At 37.3% G+C, this 15,504-nt stretch overlaps 1 protein-coding gene across 1 annotated transcript; it reads left to right on the plus strand.

The window, feature by feature from the left end:
- Positions 1–106: 106 nt before the first annotated feature.
- On the plus strand, positions 107–15,415 carry med17 (mediator complex subunit 17). Its single transcript, XM_059330457.1, has 13 exons — positions 107–308; positions 1,863–2,107; positions 3,340–3,503; positions 5,483–5,702; positions 5,819–5,955; positions 6,257–6,338; positions 6,469–6,621; positions 8,145–8,275; positions 8,653–8,837; positions 9,633–9,770; positions 10,554–10,671; positions 12,294–12,453; positions 14,999–15,415. The coding sequence occupies exons 2-13, from the start codon at positions 1,873–1,875 to the stop codon at positions 15,205–15,207; spliced, it is 1,932 nt and encodes a 643-aa protein (XP_059186440.1). The 5' UTR covers positions 107–308; positions 1,863–1,872; the 3' UTR covers positions 15,208–15,415.
- The last annotated feature ends 89 nt before the right edge of the window (positions 15,416–15,504 follow it).

Here is a 15,504-nt window from a genome sequence, read left to right on the forward strand (position 1 = left end):
AAAAAGTACATGAATTACATTATAATATATATTATTATAATATATTATAATATTATAATAATAATAATATTATAATATAATTGTTTTAATATAATTGTTTTATCTTACCAATTAAAACGTTGTGAAAGAAAGTAACACGGAGCAATCAAAACTGCTAAACTCCAATAATTGTTAGCTTGACGCTAGGGGGCAGCAGAGGGTCACGTGCTAATAATGAACCATTCACTTTGCGACTGGAAAACACTAAAACTAAATCTCCCGCAACTCCAGTGAATAATTTCCTATTCTTGTGACGAGTGCATAAACAGGTGAGATTGATTAACGAATTAAATATTATGTTGTCATCGGGACATTTCTTCCGAGCTCTGGGGTCTTCCATCTATCCTGAATGGTTAGCAAGGGGCTAACGCTAGCTTATCTTGCTAGCTAGACGCAGAAATAAACAAACATTTATTGTATTTTCACAATTGGAAAAACGCTTTCACACATCCGAAACCTCTCTGTGATAATCAAGTCCAGATCTGAGCAGTCTAGGTACAATGGTTTTCCATCCTAGACCTAATGTGGTCCACATATGAAAAAAGCAGTGAAATCTGCCTTTATTTCATTTCCACGAATAGAATAAAGCTTGAACACATGTTAAAGTGTGTCTCAGACAGAAGTAAGACTCTATCTAACAGGCTTTTCATAACAGTAAGAGGTCTTAAAACGGTCAGTAGTGGTTGTTGTGCTGCTATTCGGTGTCAAAGAAAAGTAAATGGTATTCAGATCTCCTTTTTTCAGTAAAAGTACTAATACCACTGAAAATATTCAACTACAAGTACAAGTATTGCATTCAAACCCTAACTTAAGTAAAATCATGTGAGTATTGTCAGCAAAATGTGCTCAAAGTACGAAAACTCAAAGTAGTCTTTGTGCAGTGAAATGTTACCTGTCAGTGTTAAAGCGAAATATGATGTTTTGGATCAATCAGTGGTGGAAGAAGTATTCAGATCCTTTACTTCAGTAGAAGTACTAATACCACACTGAGAAGTCCTGCATTCAAAACTTGCTGCAGTAAAAGTACAAAAGTATCAGCATCAAAATGTACTTAAAGTATCAAAAGTAAAAGTACTTGTTATGCAGAATTGACCCACTAAGATTGTTTTATATATTCTAAATGTATTATTAGATTATTATTGTTGATGCATTTATTTAAGCAGTGTTTTATTTATCTAAAGATAGGGCTCATTTTAACTACTTGATACTGTTTTTTTGTTTTTGTTTCATTTAAAAACACGTGTAATCACTTTAAATTATTTAAATACACATACCTCACAATTGTACTTAAGTACAGTAATTAAGAATCTGAAAAGTAACTGTTATATGTTTATATATTAGGACTGGGCGATATGGACCAAAAGTCATATCCCGATATATTTAGGCTGAATATCGATATACGATATATATCCCGATATTTTTTATCGCAACGTGAAAGCAAATGCTCAGTCAAAGCCAAATATGACATGTCACAAGTAGTTTCATTGAAAATGTTTATTTGTTTATTTAATTTTGAACATAAATACTGTATAACAACAGGAGAACCTTTTTTTAAAAAAATCAAAGCTCCATAAACATTATTATATTATTGTTATTGATGCATTTATGTAAACAGAGTTTTTATTTTATAAAGGTAGGGTTGATTTGAACTACTTAATATACTGTTATTATACAGTTAAAGTGATTAGACAAGTTAAATCTCATGTTTTTCATGTTAAATCTCGACCTGAAAAGTAACTAAAGCTGTCAGACAAATGTAGTGAATTGCTTTTTGCTCTCACACAGTTTGATGACTGAATCTCTGCTTGTCTTCCTCCCATCAGCCCTGCCATCATGTCTGGTGGTCCAGCAGTGAGGGTCAGCATCGAGTCCTCCTGTGAGAAGCAGGTGCAGGAAGTGGCTCTGGATGGAACAGAAACATACGTCCCCCCTCTGTCCATGTCCCAGAACTTGGCAAAGTTGGCACAAAGAATTGACTTCAGCCAGGGATCTGACTCTGAGGAGGACGGGAACGAGGCTGAGCCCAGGGACCGCGAATGGAACAAGCAAGAGACGGAGGAAGAAGAAGGTAACCTATGCTTAGATGAAGAGTTTAGAGCCAGATATAGCCTCTGTGAGTGGTTTCAGCTATGATGGATCCATCACTGATTCACTTGAACTCTTAAGTTGCTGCACATTTATGTTCAAACTTTAAATATGTAGAGAAATGTATTTAAAGAGAAACGACCACACAGATAAGGACTTTTCACGATAGAGTTACAACATCTTATTAAATAAAAAGATAAACTCATTGCCCTATGTTGTTATCAATTGTCGGTTTTAGATTCACTCCATAATCGAAATTGGTTCTTCCTTGGCTCATGCTACACTTTTTAACCACGTTTCCTGACAATCGAGGCAGTGGTTTTAGTAATAAACATAATAAAGTCAAGAGAGTTTTAGCATTTGTTACTGACAAGACAACCCTGTACAGAATAAGCAGGAATAGATGACAGATGGATGAAATTGAAACAAGTTATTATTAGGGCCCGGACTTTAACGCGTTAATTAAGATTAATTAATTACACAAAAATTAACACGTTAAAAAAATTGACGCATTTTAATCGCACTTATTTTTGCAACGCGGAACGTTTCTCACTGGATGAGTTTCAGGCAGACCGATTATACTGGAGCACCAACTAGCGTTCATGAGTTCAGACAACAACAAACCACAGTGAACATGAAGGAAGAAGCTGATGAGACGCTTTGGTTGGCCCCGTGGATGATGGGACATTTTGTTTTTTTTAAACCAGCTTTTTGGTAAATCAACAAAGTCTGTTATGGCCTCTGAAGCAACAGAGAGATGTTTTCTAATAGTCAGGGTTGCCAATGTTCTGAATGTACTTCAAAGTATTGTGTTTTACTTAAAAAAAAACCCCAAAGTATTCTAGTTTACAGAAGGTCTACCTACCTATAGGCTACCTGAATTTCTGAAATGTACTATATTTCTAAATATTACTATACTATACTACACTTAATGGCAAAAATTGCACTGGTCTGTTGGACTTGAACAAAAATAAACAATATTTTTGTTGCTTAAGCTTATGTATTCAGTCATTATTCAATGGTATACTAAAAATCCATGTGAAAAAAATTACTTCTCACTGTTCTCAGGTCAAATATTTATATGCGATTAAAATGCGATTAATTTCGATTAATTAATTACACAGCCTCTAATTAATTAGATTATTTTTTTATTGAGTCCTGGCCCTATCAGACTCATGGATTTTGTTAAATCTGATTTGTGGTTTTCTTTCACAGGCACAGTGAAGTTTCAGCCGTCTCTGTGGCCCTGGGACTCAGTCCGGAACAACCTGCGCAGCGCCCTGACGGAGATGTGTGTACTCCATGACGTGCTCAGCGTGGTGAAGGAGAAGAAGTACATGGCCTTAGACCCAGTGTCTCAGGATCCAACAGCTGGCAAGGTAAACTGCTGTATAACGTCAATATCACTGAAAGGGATAGTTTGGATTCCCAAAGCTCTATATTAATGAACAGCCGTGGAGAGAGGCAGCAGTCAAACATTTTTAGCCACCTAAAGTAAGACCAGACTAAAAAAAATCAATATAAGTTCAAGTCACACAACAGCACAAATAGACAAGTCAATCAAGAGAGCGATAGACTAACAACTCCCATGTTCTGCACAAGGTTATTATAGTTAACGAAAACTAAAGAAATAACGAAAACTAGAATTGAAAAAACGTTTTCATTAACTGAAATAAAAATAAAAACGAGAGATTTTTTTTAAAAACGACAACTAACTGAAACTGTATTGTGTGGTTATAAAACTCACTAAAATTATAGTGAAAATGTCCTTCGTTTTGGTCTTTGTCAACTTTTTTCGTACATAAACCTTTTTGGTTGATATGAATCTGTGTATCATTCGTTCTTTCCATTTTCAATTGGCAATAAAAAATCAAATAATGAAAAATTGACTGGTTATTTATTTTTTTATTTTTTTATTATAAGACAAAAAACGAAAAAAAAATGCCTGTTTTTTCATATTTCAATATTAGGCTCAGATCAAAAATACCAAATGGAAAAACGGGCACAAGAGCTGAATTTGATTTTAATATTTAATTGGTCGGGTTTACGTAATTGCCAATTGAAAATGAAAAGAACGAACGATACACAGATTGATATGAAACCTATTTCATCTATTTGGTCTCATGACTTAATAAACTTATTGGAGTTGAGATGGATAAGATAAAGGAAATAAAGGCAACATTTATTGTGACCTTGTTGAATCTTGCACCCAACAAATACAAAAAACTAAAACTAAACTGAAACTAAGCATTTTCCTAAAAATAAAAACTAATTTAAAGTAACTGAATTTGAAAACAAAAATTGACAACGAAATTAAAACTAAAACTAATGGAAAATCCAAAACTATTATAACCTTGGTTATGCAAAGTTAAACTCAGTGGTGGAAGAAGTATTCAGATCACTTACTTAAGTAAAATGACTAACGCCACACTGTGAAAATGCAAAAATGTACTTAGTAAATGTACTTAGTTACATTCCACCACTGCTTGAATTACTTTAACCCACATATTTACTTCCATTAACTCTATGGAGTCTTGGGCTATTTTGTCCATTTTTGAATCCTTTTTATCCTGCCTGTATACACCACTTAAAAAATGTTTAAATGCCATGTTGTTTCACCACAACCTCACCTATATGACCTAATAATCATTTTTTTCATCCTGACTTACTGGATCAACAGTTTGAACCCAAAAGAAAAAAAACAACATAAAATGTATTTATTGTTGCTTTTATGTATGTATTTACTATTTTGAAATATACATTTTAACCTTTTATCTATGTTTTTTGTTTTTTTACAACCTAAACAAGTTTTATTTTATTTAGTTTTTGTTTTTTTCTTCTTTTTTTTGCTATTCGTATTTTAGTTCACATCAATATCTAAGTATAGTCTGGACCTGTAAGAACTTTTAATTTTTAATTAAATTTTATTTTTATTTAATTTGCTGTTTCTCAACTCCCACTGTCTTAAGTTAAATGATGTGTGATATGTGCCTCTTTGTGTGTGTGTATGAGGACTCTATACTGCAAACAAAATCTACCTCTGGGTACAAATAAAGCAACTTGAACTTGAACTTGAACTTGATAAAATGTGATTTTGAATCACATGAAAGTTTTTTTTTTCTACTTCCAAAACATGATCATGCTCAATGAAGAATTTGAGATGTTGCAACTGTGAACACAGGTTGCAAATATAACATATAAGAGGGTTACATCCAGTTCTATATTTTTATACTGAATATTTGAGCTTGTCTCCAGTTTTACTTGGTATATCATCATCAAACTGAAACTGAAGAAGTCATGCTTTGGTGCTTTTGATGGCTCCCGAGGGTTAATAACAGCATGTGTTGCCCTTGTTCAGACCCCTCAGGTGTTCCAGCTGATCAGTAAGAAGAAGTCATTGGGCACTGCAGCGCAGCTCCTCCTGAAGGGAGCAGAGAAGCTCAGCAAGTCAGTTGCAGAGAACCAGGAGAACCGGAGGCAGAGGGACTTCAACTCTGAGCTGCTGCGACTCCGCTCGCAGTGGAAACTACGTAAAGTGGGAGACAAGATCCTGGGAGATCTGAGCTACCGGAGCGCAGGTGATCACGCCTCGAATGCATTCAAAACGTGTTGTTCTCATGATAAAATAACATGACGGCATTTTTAAAGTGTAGTCTGTTCCCAATCTAATATGTTTGACGGTTTCCCCATACAGGTTCCCTTTTTCCTCACCATGGCACATTTGAGGTGATCAAGAACACAGACATTGATCTGGACAAAAAGATCCCAGAGGACTACTGCCCCCTCGATGTCCAAATCCCCAGTGATCTAGAAGGATCTGCTTATATTAAGGTAAGCAGGAAACCACAAGGACACTTTATATTAAGATACTTACGTATGAGCGGCAACAAAGATATGTCTTTTATGGGAAAGTCATAATATTCATTGCGTATATATGCAAAATCTAAGGTGTTATAATACAATTTATACCAAATAACGTGAATGTGATAACACTAAACAGAATCAAAATGTAACCCCACTGGATTTGTGTGAATTGTATGACAGAAAAAAACTGTTTTTGAAGATTTCAGAAGCTGTATAGTATAGTAATATAGTAATATACTTATATAATAAGTACTGTTTGTGTCTTTAGGTGTCCATCCAGAAACAAGCTCCAGACATCGGTGACCTGGGAACTGTCAACCTGTTCAGGAGACCGCCAAAAACCAAAGCCGGTAAGGTTCAATACACTTCTGACAGGTGTGAACATATAAAACTAAAAAATATATATACACATATGTATAATAAAGAGGTGTAAATGAAATTGGCCTTCTTTCCCTTCATCCTGCCGTCATTTGTGTCCAGGTACGCAGCTGTGGCACGTGAAGCTTGAGGCGGCACAGAACGTTTTGCTCTGTAAGGAGATCTTCGCCCAGCTGTCCAGGGAAGCTGTCCAGATTAAGTCCCAGATCCCTCACATTGTTGTCAAGAATCAGATCATCTCACAGCCGTTCCCAGGTCAGGACGCTCATGACGCGTTTCACTCCATTTCCATCTTCAGTCTGACCTCGAACCAGTTTGAGTGAGGGAGGTTTCCACTTCTTCCAAACCAATCACTAGAGAGCAAAGTATCAGGCTAGTTTTAATATCATTTTAAGTCAACAATGACGCATGTTTTTTTTTTTCTTCTGTCACACAAACAATCAAGGCATCAAGAACTCAAAAATTTATTTTGGTCAATTATAATGCCATACATTTTCTTTTTTAAGGAAATGCATATAATGTTCTTTTTACAGGATCTTGTTAATACTCTTTTTTTATTTTTGATGAGGGGAAATTCAGTTAGTCTGGTAGAATCTCTGTTAGAATGAGACAGCCTGATGGCTGTAGGAGAGAAGGATCTTTTGTATCTCTCCGTCCTGCAACAGAGAGAGAGGAGACGTCCACTGCTGTTTTTTTGGTCCATAAAGGTTTTGTGTAGCAGATGATCTGGGTATTTCAGGATGGACTAGAACATGTTGACAGGTCATCTCTCCACCACCTCCTCCAGTGTGTCCAACCTGGCTCCAACCACAGAACCAGCTCTTTAGACCAGTCTGTCCAACCGCCTTCATCTCTGTGTGTGATGCTGCCTCCCCAGCAGACTGCAGCATAAAACAACACACTACCACCACAGACTGATAAAACATCTGCAGCATCTTACTACAGATGTCCAGAGATCTGAGCTTCAAGAAGAAAAAGAGGCGGCTCTGCCCTTTTTGTAGAGAGCGTCAGTGTTTAGGGACCAGTCCAACTTATTATCCAGGTATACACCTAGATACTTAGAACTTAGCACCACCTCCATGTCCACCCCTCAGGTATTCACTGGCTGAAGGGGGGCTTGAAGCTGCAGAAATCTATGATCATTTCCTTAGTCTTTGAGGTGTTCAGTAGGAGATAGTTCTTGTGACTCCAGTCACTGAAGGCTTTTATCAGATCCCTATATTCAGATTCCTGTCCATTCCTGATACGTGCCACAATAGCAGTGTCGTCTGAGTACTTCTGGATGTGGCAGGACTCAGAGTTGTATTTGAAGTCCGCTGTGTACAGTGTGAACAGGAATGGAGCCAGAACAGTGCCTTGTGGAGCCCCTGTGCTGCTCATTAACGTCCCAGAAACACAGTTCCCCAACCTGACATACTGTGGTCTTCCTGTCGGGTAATCTGCGATCCAGGAGATGAAGGAAAGATCCACTCCCATCTCTGTCAGCTTGTTTTTGAGTATGTTGTGTTGGATGGTGTTGAAAAATCAAAGATCATGATTCTCACATAAGCACCAGTTTTCTCCAAATGAAAATGACTCTTATATATGTGACATAGAACAGTGAGGGTATTCCAAAACGCAACAGAAAAAAGATAAAACAACTATTGTTTTACAGCAGCAGTTCATTCAAAGTCCAGTTGCTCCCCTCACACAGATTTAAATGACTTTAAAAGTCAAAGGAAAGACTTTGTTGGATGAAATATTTCAAACATACTAATGCCTTGTCGGTTCCTTTGCAGGTCTGCAGCTGTCGATCTCACTGTGCCACTCTACGGGAGAGAAAAAGAACAATCGGGCGTCCCCAGAGAAACCCAAACCAGACGACCACCTTTACGTACTGGAACACAATCTGCACCAGATGATGAGAGAGGTGAGAGTCACTGAAGCTGCTCCCTAGAAGACATTTTAGCTCATTGCATGTTTTTTTGTATCAGCAGTCCATAAATGACAGCTGGTGTAGTGAGTGACACGTTCATTTCTTGTTCACAATTGTAAAAGACAAAGATAACGTAACAATCAGAGTTAATATCAGACTCAGATCTGTTTTGATGCTTTTATTATACAAATAATTTAACTGGGGGTGTAAACGATTCCAGCTTTACTTCAGTTCAGTCCTGTCTTTCTTGGTCCTACTGGGGGAAATTTTGTCAAAAGCAGACTCTTATTTATTTATTTAGAACACTAGCAACTTCATTGTTAATGGTTAATCAGTTCTCATTTCACTGAACAACCTTTTTTCTGTTCCAGTTCCACAAGCAGCAGCTGAGCTCTGTGGTGATGCCTCATCCTGCTAGCGCCCCCTTTGGCCACAAACGGATGCGCCTGGCTGGGCCGCAGGCCTACGATAAAGCTGAGATCTCCAGCCTGCAGCAGAACGAGGGTCTGCTGGAGAAGATCATTAAACAGGCCAAACACATCTTCCTACGCAGCAGGTAACTTTAGTTGTAACATCTATGAGTTTTTACAAGCGCTGACGAATCGAGAAACAGAAAATTTCAGAGGAGACGATGTTGTTTTGACCACCTCATTCAGAAAAAGTAAATATGAACGTATTTCTTGTTAATATCAGAATAATTTCCCCTAATATTCCCTTGTTCCTTATCTTACTGACAGGAGCTTCTCAGTGCATTTGGGAGAATTTTCCTCTAGTATGACCTCTCTTACTTGTGGGGTGCCTCAAGGGTCTATTCTAGGCCCTTTACTGTTTACACTGTACGTGTTGCCACATATCCCCAATTCTGGCTTCTCTGCACTGGCTTCCTGTCCGTTTCAGAATAGATTTTAAGATCCTGATGTTTGTTTTTAAAATTTTAAACGGATTGGCCCCAGCGTATTTCACTGAACTCCTACATGTTCACCGACCAACCAGAGCTCTGAGGTCTAAGTGAGTCCTACCTGGATGTGCCTAAATGCAGCTAAAAACTAAAGGCCATCGATCTTTTGCAGTGGCTCCTTTAAGCTGTGGAACAGCACTTTTAAATCTTCTCTTAAAACTCGTTTTTCTCCCAGGCTTTGGAACCTGTGTGAGAAGGAAGTTGTTTTTTGTGTGCTGTATTGTACATCTTAGATTTTCGTAGATTTTATTGTTATTCATTCATGTATCTTTTAGAATTTTTGTTGATTTTCATTTATGTATCTTTTGGATTTTTTGTTGTTAATCATTTATGTAAAGCACTTTGGTAAATCTTGGTTGTGTATAAGGAATGATGACTTTTTGTGATCACCAGGACGGCGCGGACCATCGACAGCCTGGCCAGCCGCATAGAAGACCCCCAGATCCAGGCTCACTGGTCCAACATCAACGACGTGTACGAGTCCAGCGTCAAGGTGCTCATCACGTCTCAAGGCTACGAACAGATCTGCAAGTAAGTGACGGAGATGAGGGAAAGATAAAGAAATAATTAAGGCACAAAGAAGCTTTTGACCTACATCTCTGACCTTATATACACTACCGGTCAAAAGTTTTAGAACACCCCAATTTTTCCAGTTTTTTATTGAAATTCAAGCAGTTCAAGTCAAATGAACAGCTAGAAAGGGTACAAAGGTAAGTGGTGAACTGCCAGAGGTAAATAAAAAAAGGTAAGGTTAACAAAAACTGGAAAATAATGTACATTTCAAAATTATACAAGTAGGCCTTTTTCAGGGAACAAGAAATGGATTAACAACTTAACTCTATGGAGTCTTGGCCTGTTTTGTCCATTTTTGAATTCTTTTCATGTCTTTGTAAGTCATTTTGTGTCTTTTTGTAGTCATTTTGTGTCTTTTTGTGTCTTTTTTTAGTCATTTTGTGTCTTTTTTTAGTCATTTTGTGTCTTTTTTTGGTCATTTTGTGTCTTTTTTTAGTCATTTTGTGTCATTTTGTGTCTTTTTTTTAGTCATTTTGTCTTTTTGTGTCTTTTTTTAGTCATTTTGTGTCTTTTTTTTAGTCCTTTAGTCCAACATAAAATGTGATTTTGAATCTTTTTTTTACTTTCAAAACACTATCATGCTCAATAAAGAATTTTAAATGTTGCAAATGTGCATTAATTTCAGAGTACACTTGAGACATTAAACTGCATCATTTTCAATTAAATTCTGGAAAAGTTGGTGTGTTCTAAAACTTTTGACCAGTAGTGTAGGTAATTACTTTACACGGTCTGTGTGTTCAGGTCCATCCAGCTGCAGCTGAACATTGGTGTGGAGCAGATCAGGGTGGTGCACAGAGATGGACGGGTGGTCACACTGTCACACCAGGAGCAGGAACTGCAGGACTTCCTCATCTCACAGGTATCAGTTCATGGGGAACTTCCCACACATCTGTTTCAGTTTTTATTGCTGCCCAGTACTAGTTTAACACGTTTTATCAGAATCAGATTTATTGGCCTAGTATGCATACGCAAACATGGACTTTGACTCCAGTTAACGTGCTCTCAATCATAGAAAGTAAGTACATTTAAAAGTGTTGCACTTTTTCAAGTTATGCAACTTTATGCTTCAACTTCACTACATCTTAATATTCTGACAGCTTTAGTTACTTTATAGATTACAGTTGGGGTTTTTTGTAATTATCTTTTTATTAGGGAATTTCACAACAATTGACAAGTACAAATAGATTTACAGTTGTTAGCATCAAAATTGTACAGAGCCAAGAGTTTTGTATCAATAGCTTCTTGTTCCAAATGTTATTGTCCATTCCCTTTTAATAACATAATATGTATGTGTAAACAAAAAGAAAAAACAAAAACATACAATTAAACTATTAACATCCAGAGGGGTATGAGGCAAATAGTAAACACATAACTTGAATAAATAAATATAACTGTCTGTAGAAGTTGGGCATATTCACGTCACTGAGATACAGTGGGAAAACCAAAAAAAAATGAAATCAAATAAAAAAATGGATGTTTCTTCAGCTTGTTACCTTGAGAAAATCGTGTCTTAAAGTCTGATGAACTGCACCCATCTTTCCCAGTGTTTCATAAACATGTCTAACTTTAGGTTGAGAGAAAAAGTTACCTTTTCCATGGTATATATATCTATTGTCACATCTATCCAGTTTTTAATTGTAGGTCCAGTCTGCAACATCCATCTTTTAGTTCGGGCATTTTTTCCCAGCTGCCAGTAATGCACCCATTAAATATTTGTCAATAATACTCAGTTCTGGGGGGATATAACTTAAGTCCATGATTTTGAAATCAAATGGTATATGTGTGTTAAAATATCCTGTATTGCTTTATGTATATCTTTCCTATAGATTACAGTTTTTGATCTTCCTGTATCTCCAGAGTTAACCCATTTAAGCTGGGAAAGCATTACCGCATTTCTACCATTAAAACCGGGAGCGCTGTTGCGTTATTCTACCATTAAAGCCAGGAAAGCGGATACTTCGTTTTGTAGTATTTGTAGTTTTTTCCACCTATTTTCGGTCTCTTGGCCAATTAAATCCATCAGAATACATGCGGGAGTGTCGCAATGCAACATTGGACTTTTCCAGAACTTTGAAATCATGGCGGAAGACGACTATAGCTGAGGGAGCTCAGAAGTAAGTGACGGATTAGTATTATGCATAGGATTTTTATTCAGTCAAATGTAACATTTGCTGAGTTTGTTGATTTAAAAAAAAAAAAAAAAAAAAAAAAAAAAAATTATTGAAGGTTTGGACAATTAAACTCAACTTCCCATGAAAGCCACGGGTATAAGCTCTCAAATACTTTTTGAATTTCATTTCTATCTGCTATAGAGGCTGAAAAATCTTCTGTTGAATTTCCAGAAAAACTTCAGGTTTTAGGGGGTTCTTTCAAAATCGCCCAGAGGTTTTACAGGCATTTTTTACAGGCGTTTTAGGCCTAAATGGGTTAAACTAAACAATGAATGGTTATTTTAACAGTGTGGTATTGCTGTGTTTACAGATGTCACAGCATCAGGTGCATGCGGTGCAGCAGCTAGCCAAAGTGATGGGCTGGCACGTCCTCAGCTTCAGTAACCATGTCGGCCTCGGCCCCGTGGAGAGCATCGGAAACGCCTCCGCTGTCACCGTCGCCTCTCCTAATGGAGAGTATGCCATCTCAGGTGAGAGGAGTGTTGGAAAGGTCCAGAAAGGAAGTTCTTTATCTTAACCCATAAGAACCCATGGTGACACTTTAAATGTTCTATAATCTCCCATATACAGCTTTATGCTTCACCTTAACTCATAAAGTCCCTTAGCAGGACTGTGTGGCTGTGACAAGAAGTGACTTGAAAGCTTTTTTTTTTTTTTTTTACCTTTTTTGACCATATTTCCTTCACAAATTAATATAAAAGAAGTAACAAAAATAATACGTATACGCCACATCGAGCTTTTAACCTAAAAATTGAAAACCTGATGTGACATATTTGTAATAATAACCAAAATGGTAATAGGCCACTCAATATTTTCACTGTTTAAATTATTTTAAATTAATATATGCTCTGCTGTTCAATTTAAAGTACATTTGACCAAATCTAAACAAAAAATAATCCTATCCTTTCCTGTCACAATTTTGATATATGTTGTGGAGATGCAAAGAAAAAGGCAAATTTGTGTTTCTGTTAGCAGAAAAGGTGTCTAGTTTATTTATTTTAAAATAAGACATATCATTAATCCATAAACGCCCAATGTAACGTATATGTCACATCACAGATCTTTGACATTTAGGGGTAGTATTTTTTTTTTAAAACATCATAAATGTTTTTCTGTCAGTATCATAAAATGATATAGTGACATTTCACAGTCCCAGTGGGAGAAAATTATGCAGAAATAATGCAGTTTTCATTCCAAACATTTGCCCTAACTGACCAGAATGCAATGCAGCAGACATGTCCCCTGCTGCATATTGACTCTCACTAAGTGTAACTAGTCCACACCCAGTCAGAACCTGTGAGTCTGATACCTGTGAGTCTGAAATCACTTGAGGTGAAACAGACAGGTTGATACAAGTCGGGGAATCATGAAGAAAGTGAATGACACATAACCACAAAATCACTCATGTAAAGCACATTCACACCAAGAAGTAATGTTGCAAAACTATCCTTAGGCAATCTGATGAATGAATACTGAATGCCTCAAATGATCAGTATGGATCTATTTAGAGGTGTAGTTTGGAGTGTTTGAGGTATTTATAATTATTAGTCATTATTGGCACGCTCCCAGTCTGGAGGAGGAGAAGATCCAGCATGGAAGCGAGACAATATTAAAATAGGACTGGCCCCAAAAACTCAAAAAACATTAAGAAAAAAAAAAAATAATAAATATATATATATATATATATATATATATATGTATGTATGTATGTAAACTTTTACTCAGCTCAAAAAAACTAAGCGATATTATGTTTGCAATATTTTCAAACTTTACCTTGCTGTCAGACAGGAACTGAAGCTGTTATCTAGTCTTCAAAGCCACCAGACTACTTTGACAAAAATGGTAATTTTACCTTCCAGAAGACGGTAGTTGCTGGTCTACTACTGCCTCCATTAGTTGCATCTTTTGTGTGACTGAGTTTTTAGGACTTAATCCGGACTCAAATATGTGAGGTAAAGGTAAAGCATGAAACATATTCTTAAAATGACGTCATATGATATTTTTTTTTTAGCTTTCTGTGTTGGTACTCCTGCCTGCTTATCCACACTGGGGGTGTGCTGGCAGCCATCAACTGTAGCAAATACAGTGATTGCATCCCAATGTCAAGGATCCTTCCTTGACATTGGGATGCAGCCACTCACTGTGGATAAGCACCTTCACAACCCAAAGTTTTTTTCCTTGTTACGGTTCGTTTGGTCGCTTATGAACGCTCCAATCATACTCCAAACAACTGGTCCAAGACCACTTGTGAGAGAGGGCTTCAGTCGGTACCAAATTAACTCTAGTACAGTTCGATTTCATTTCCCATATACAGGAAATGAACCAAAACGCAGCAGATTGTGGGCGACCTGTGAGATGTACACAGAGTGACAGATACTGACTTGATTGCTTGACATCTGGGACGAAGAACACAAACAGGAGATGCTGAATAAACTCCACACAAACAATGATGTGTATAAAATCAGAAATCAGAAATGATTCATGCCCGGGGCGTCCCGATGGCTCACACTGGTAGAGCGCTTACCACTAAGGCTGAGTCCTTGCTGTGGCGGAGCCGGGTTCGAATCCGGCCTGAGCTCTCTTTGCCGCATGTCTTCCCCTCTATCACCCCCTTTCACTCTATCACTTTCAGTAAAGCATAAAAATGCCCAAAAAAAAATCTTTAGAAATGATTCATGCCCGATAGATAAAACAATAGCAATATTTCATGGTGCATTCGGTTCCACATTGCTTTGTTTTTTTTCCCGTGTTCACATTTCTTCACCGCCAACTTTCCAACCAATAATCCAGCCCTCCGCCTTCGTACACTCCCCTCTGCAAATCTTTTTTTTTTTATTTGTATTTTGTCCGCTTACATTTCTGCACCCTGAAAGCAAACCAGATGAAATACAAAATGAACCGAAAGTATCAATTTCACTCTGATTCGGACAAACCAAACAGACTAAAACTACACTTATCCCTTAAACATTGAAGTATTTTAGTCCTTCATATGTTGTCTGTTTGTTTCTGATTTAGTGCGTAATGGGCCGGAGAGCGGGAGCAAAGTTTTGGTCCAGTTCCCCCGCAGCCAGACCAAAGAGCTGCCGAAGAGCGACGTCATCCAGGACGGCAAGTGGAGCCACCTGAGGGGGCCCAGCAAAGAGGTCCACTGGAGCAAGATGGAGGGACGGAACTTTGTGTACAAGATGGAGCTGCTGATGGCTGCACTGACCCCGTGTCCTTAGACACAGACACTCGTTTACTTTCCCTTCAGATCTTCAGCCACACATTTAGTAAGGGAAGGCAGCACATTTTCAGTTTCAGTCATTATTCAGGCCCCTTTGTCCAAAATGTAACTTTTTCATCCCTTTACCTAATTTATGGACTTTTTGAATACTGCCATCATTTGTGTACCTTGAACAATACTTTACAAAATAAAGGTCTGTCTGTTTATCGGTTGATTTTTCATATGATAAGAATAAAGCTATAAAGGTGTTTTATTAAGACTTCTGGTTATTACTACTTATTTTAAGCGTACAACA

Source organism: Centropristis striata, chromosome 4 (assembly GCF_030273125.1).
Source record: "Centropristis striata isolate RG_2023a ecotype Rhode Island chromosome 4, C.striata_1.0, whole genome shotgun sequence".
Taxonomy (NCBI): Eukaryota; Metazoa; Chordata; class Actinopteri; order Perciformes; family Serranidae; genus Centropristis; species Centropristis striata.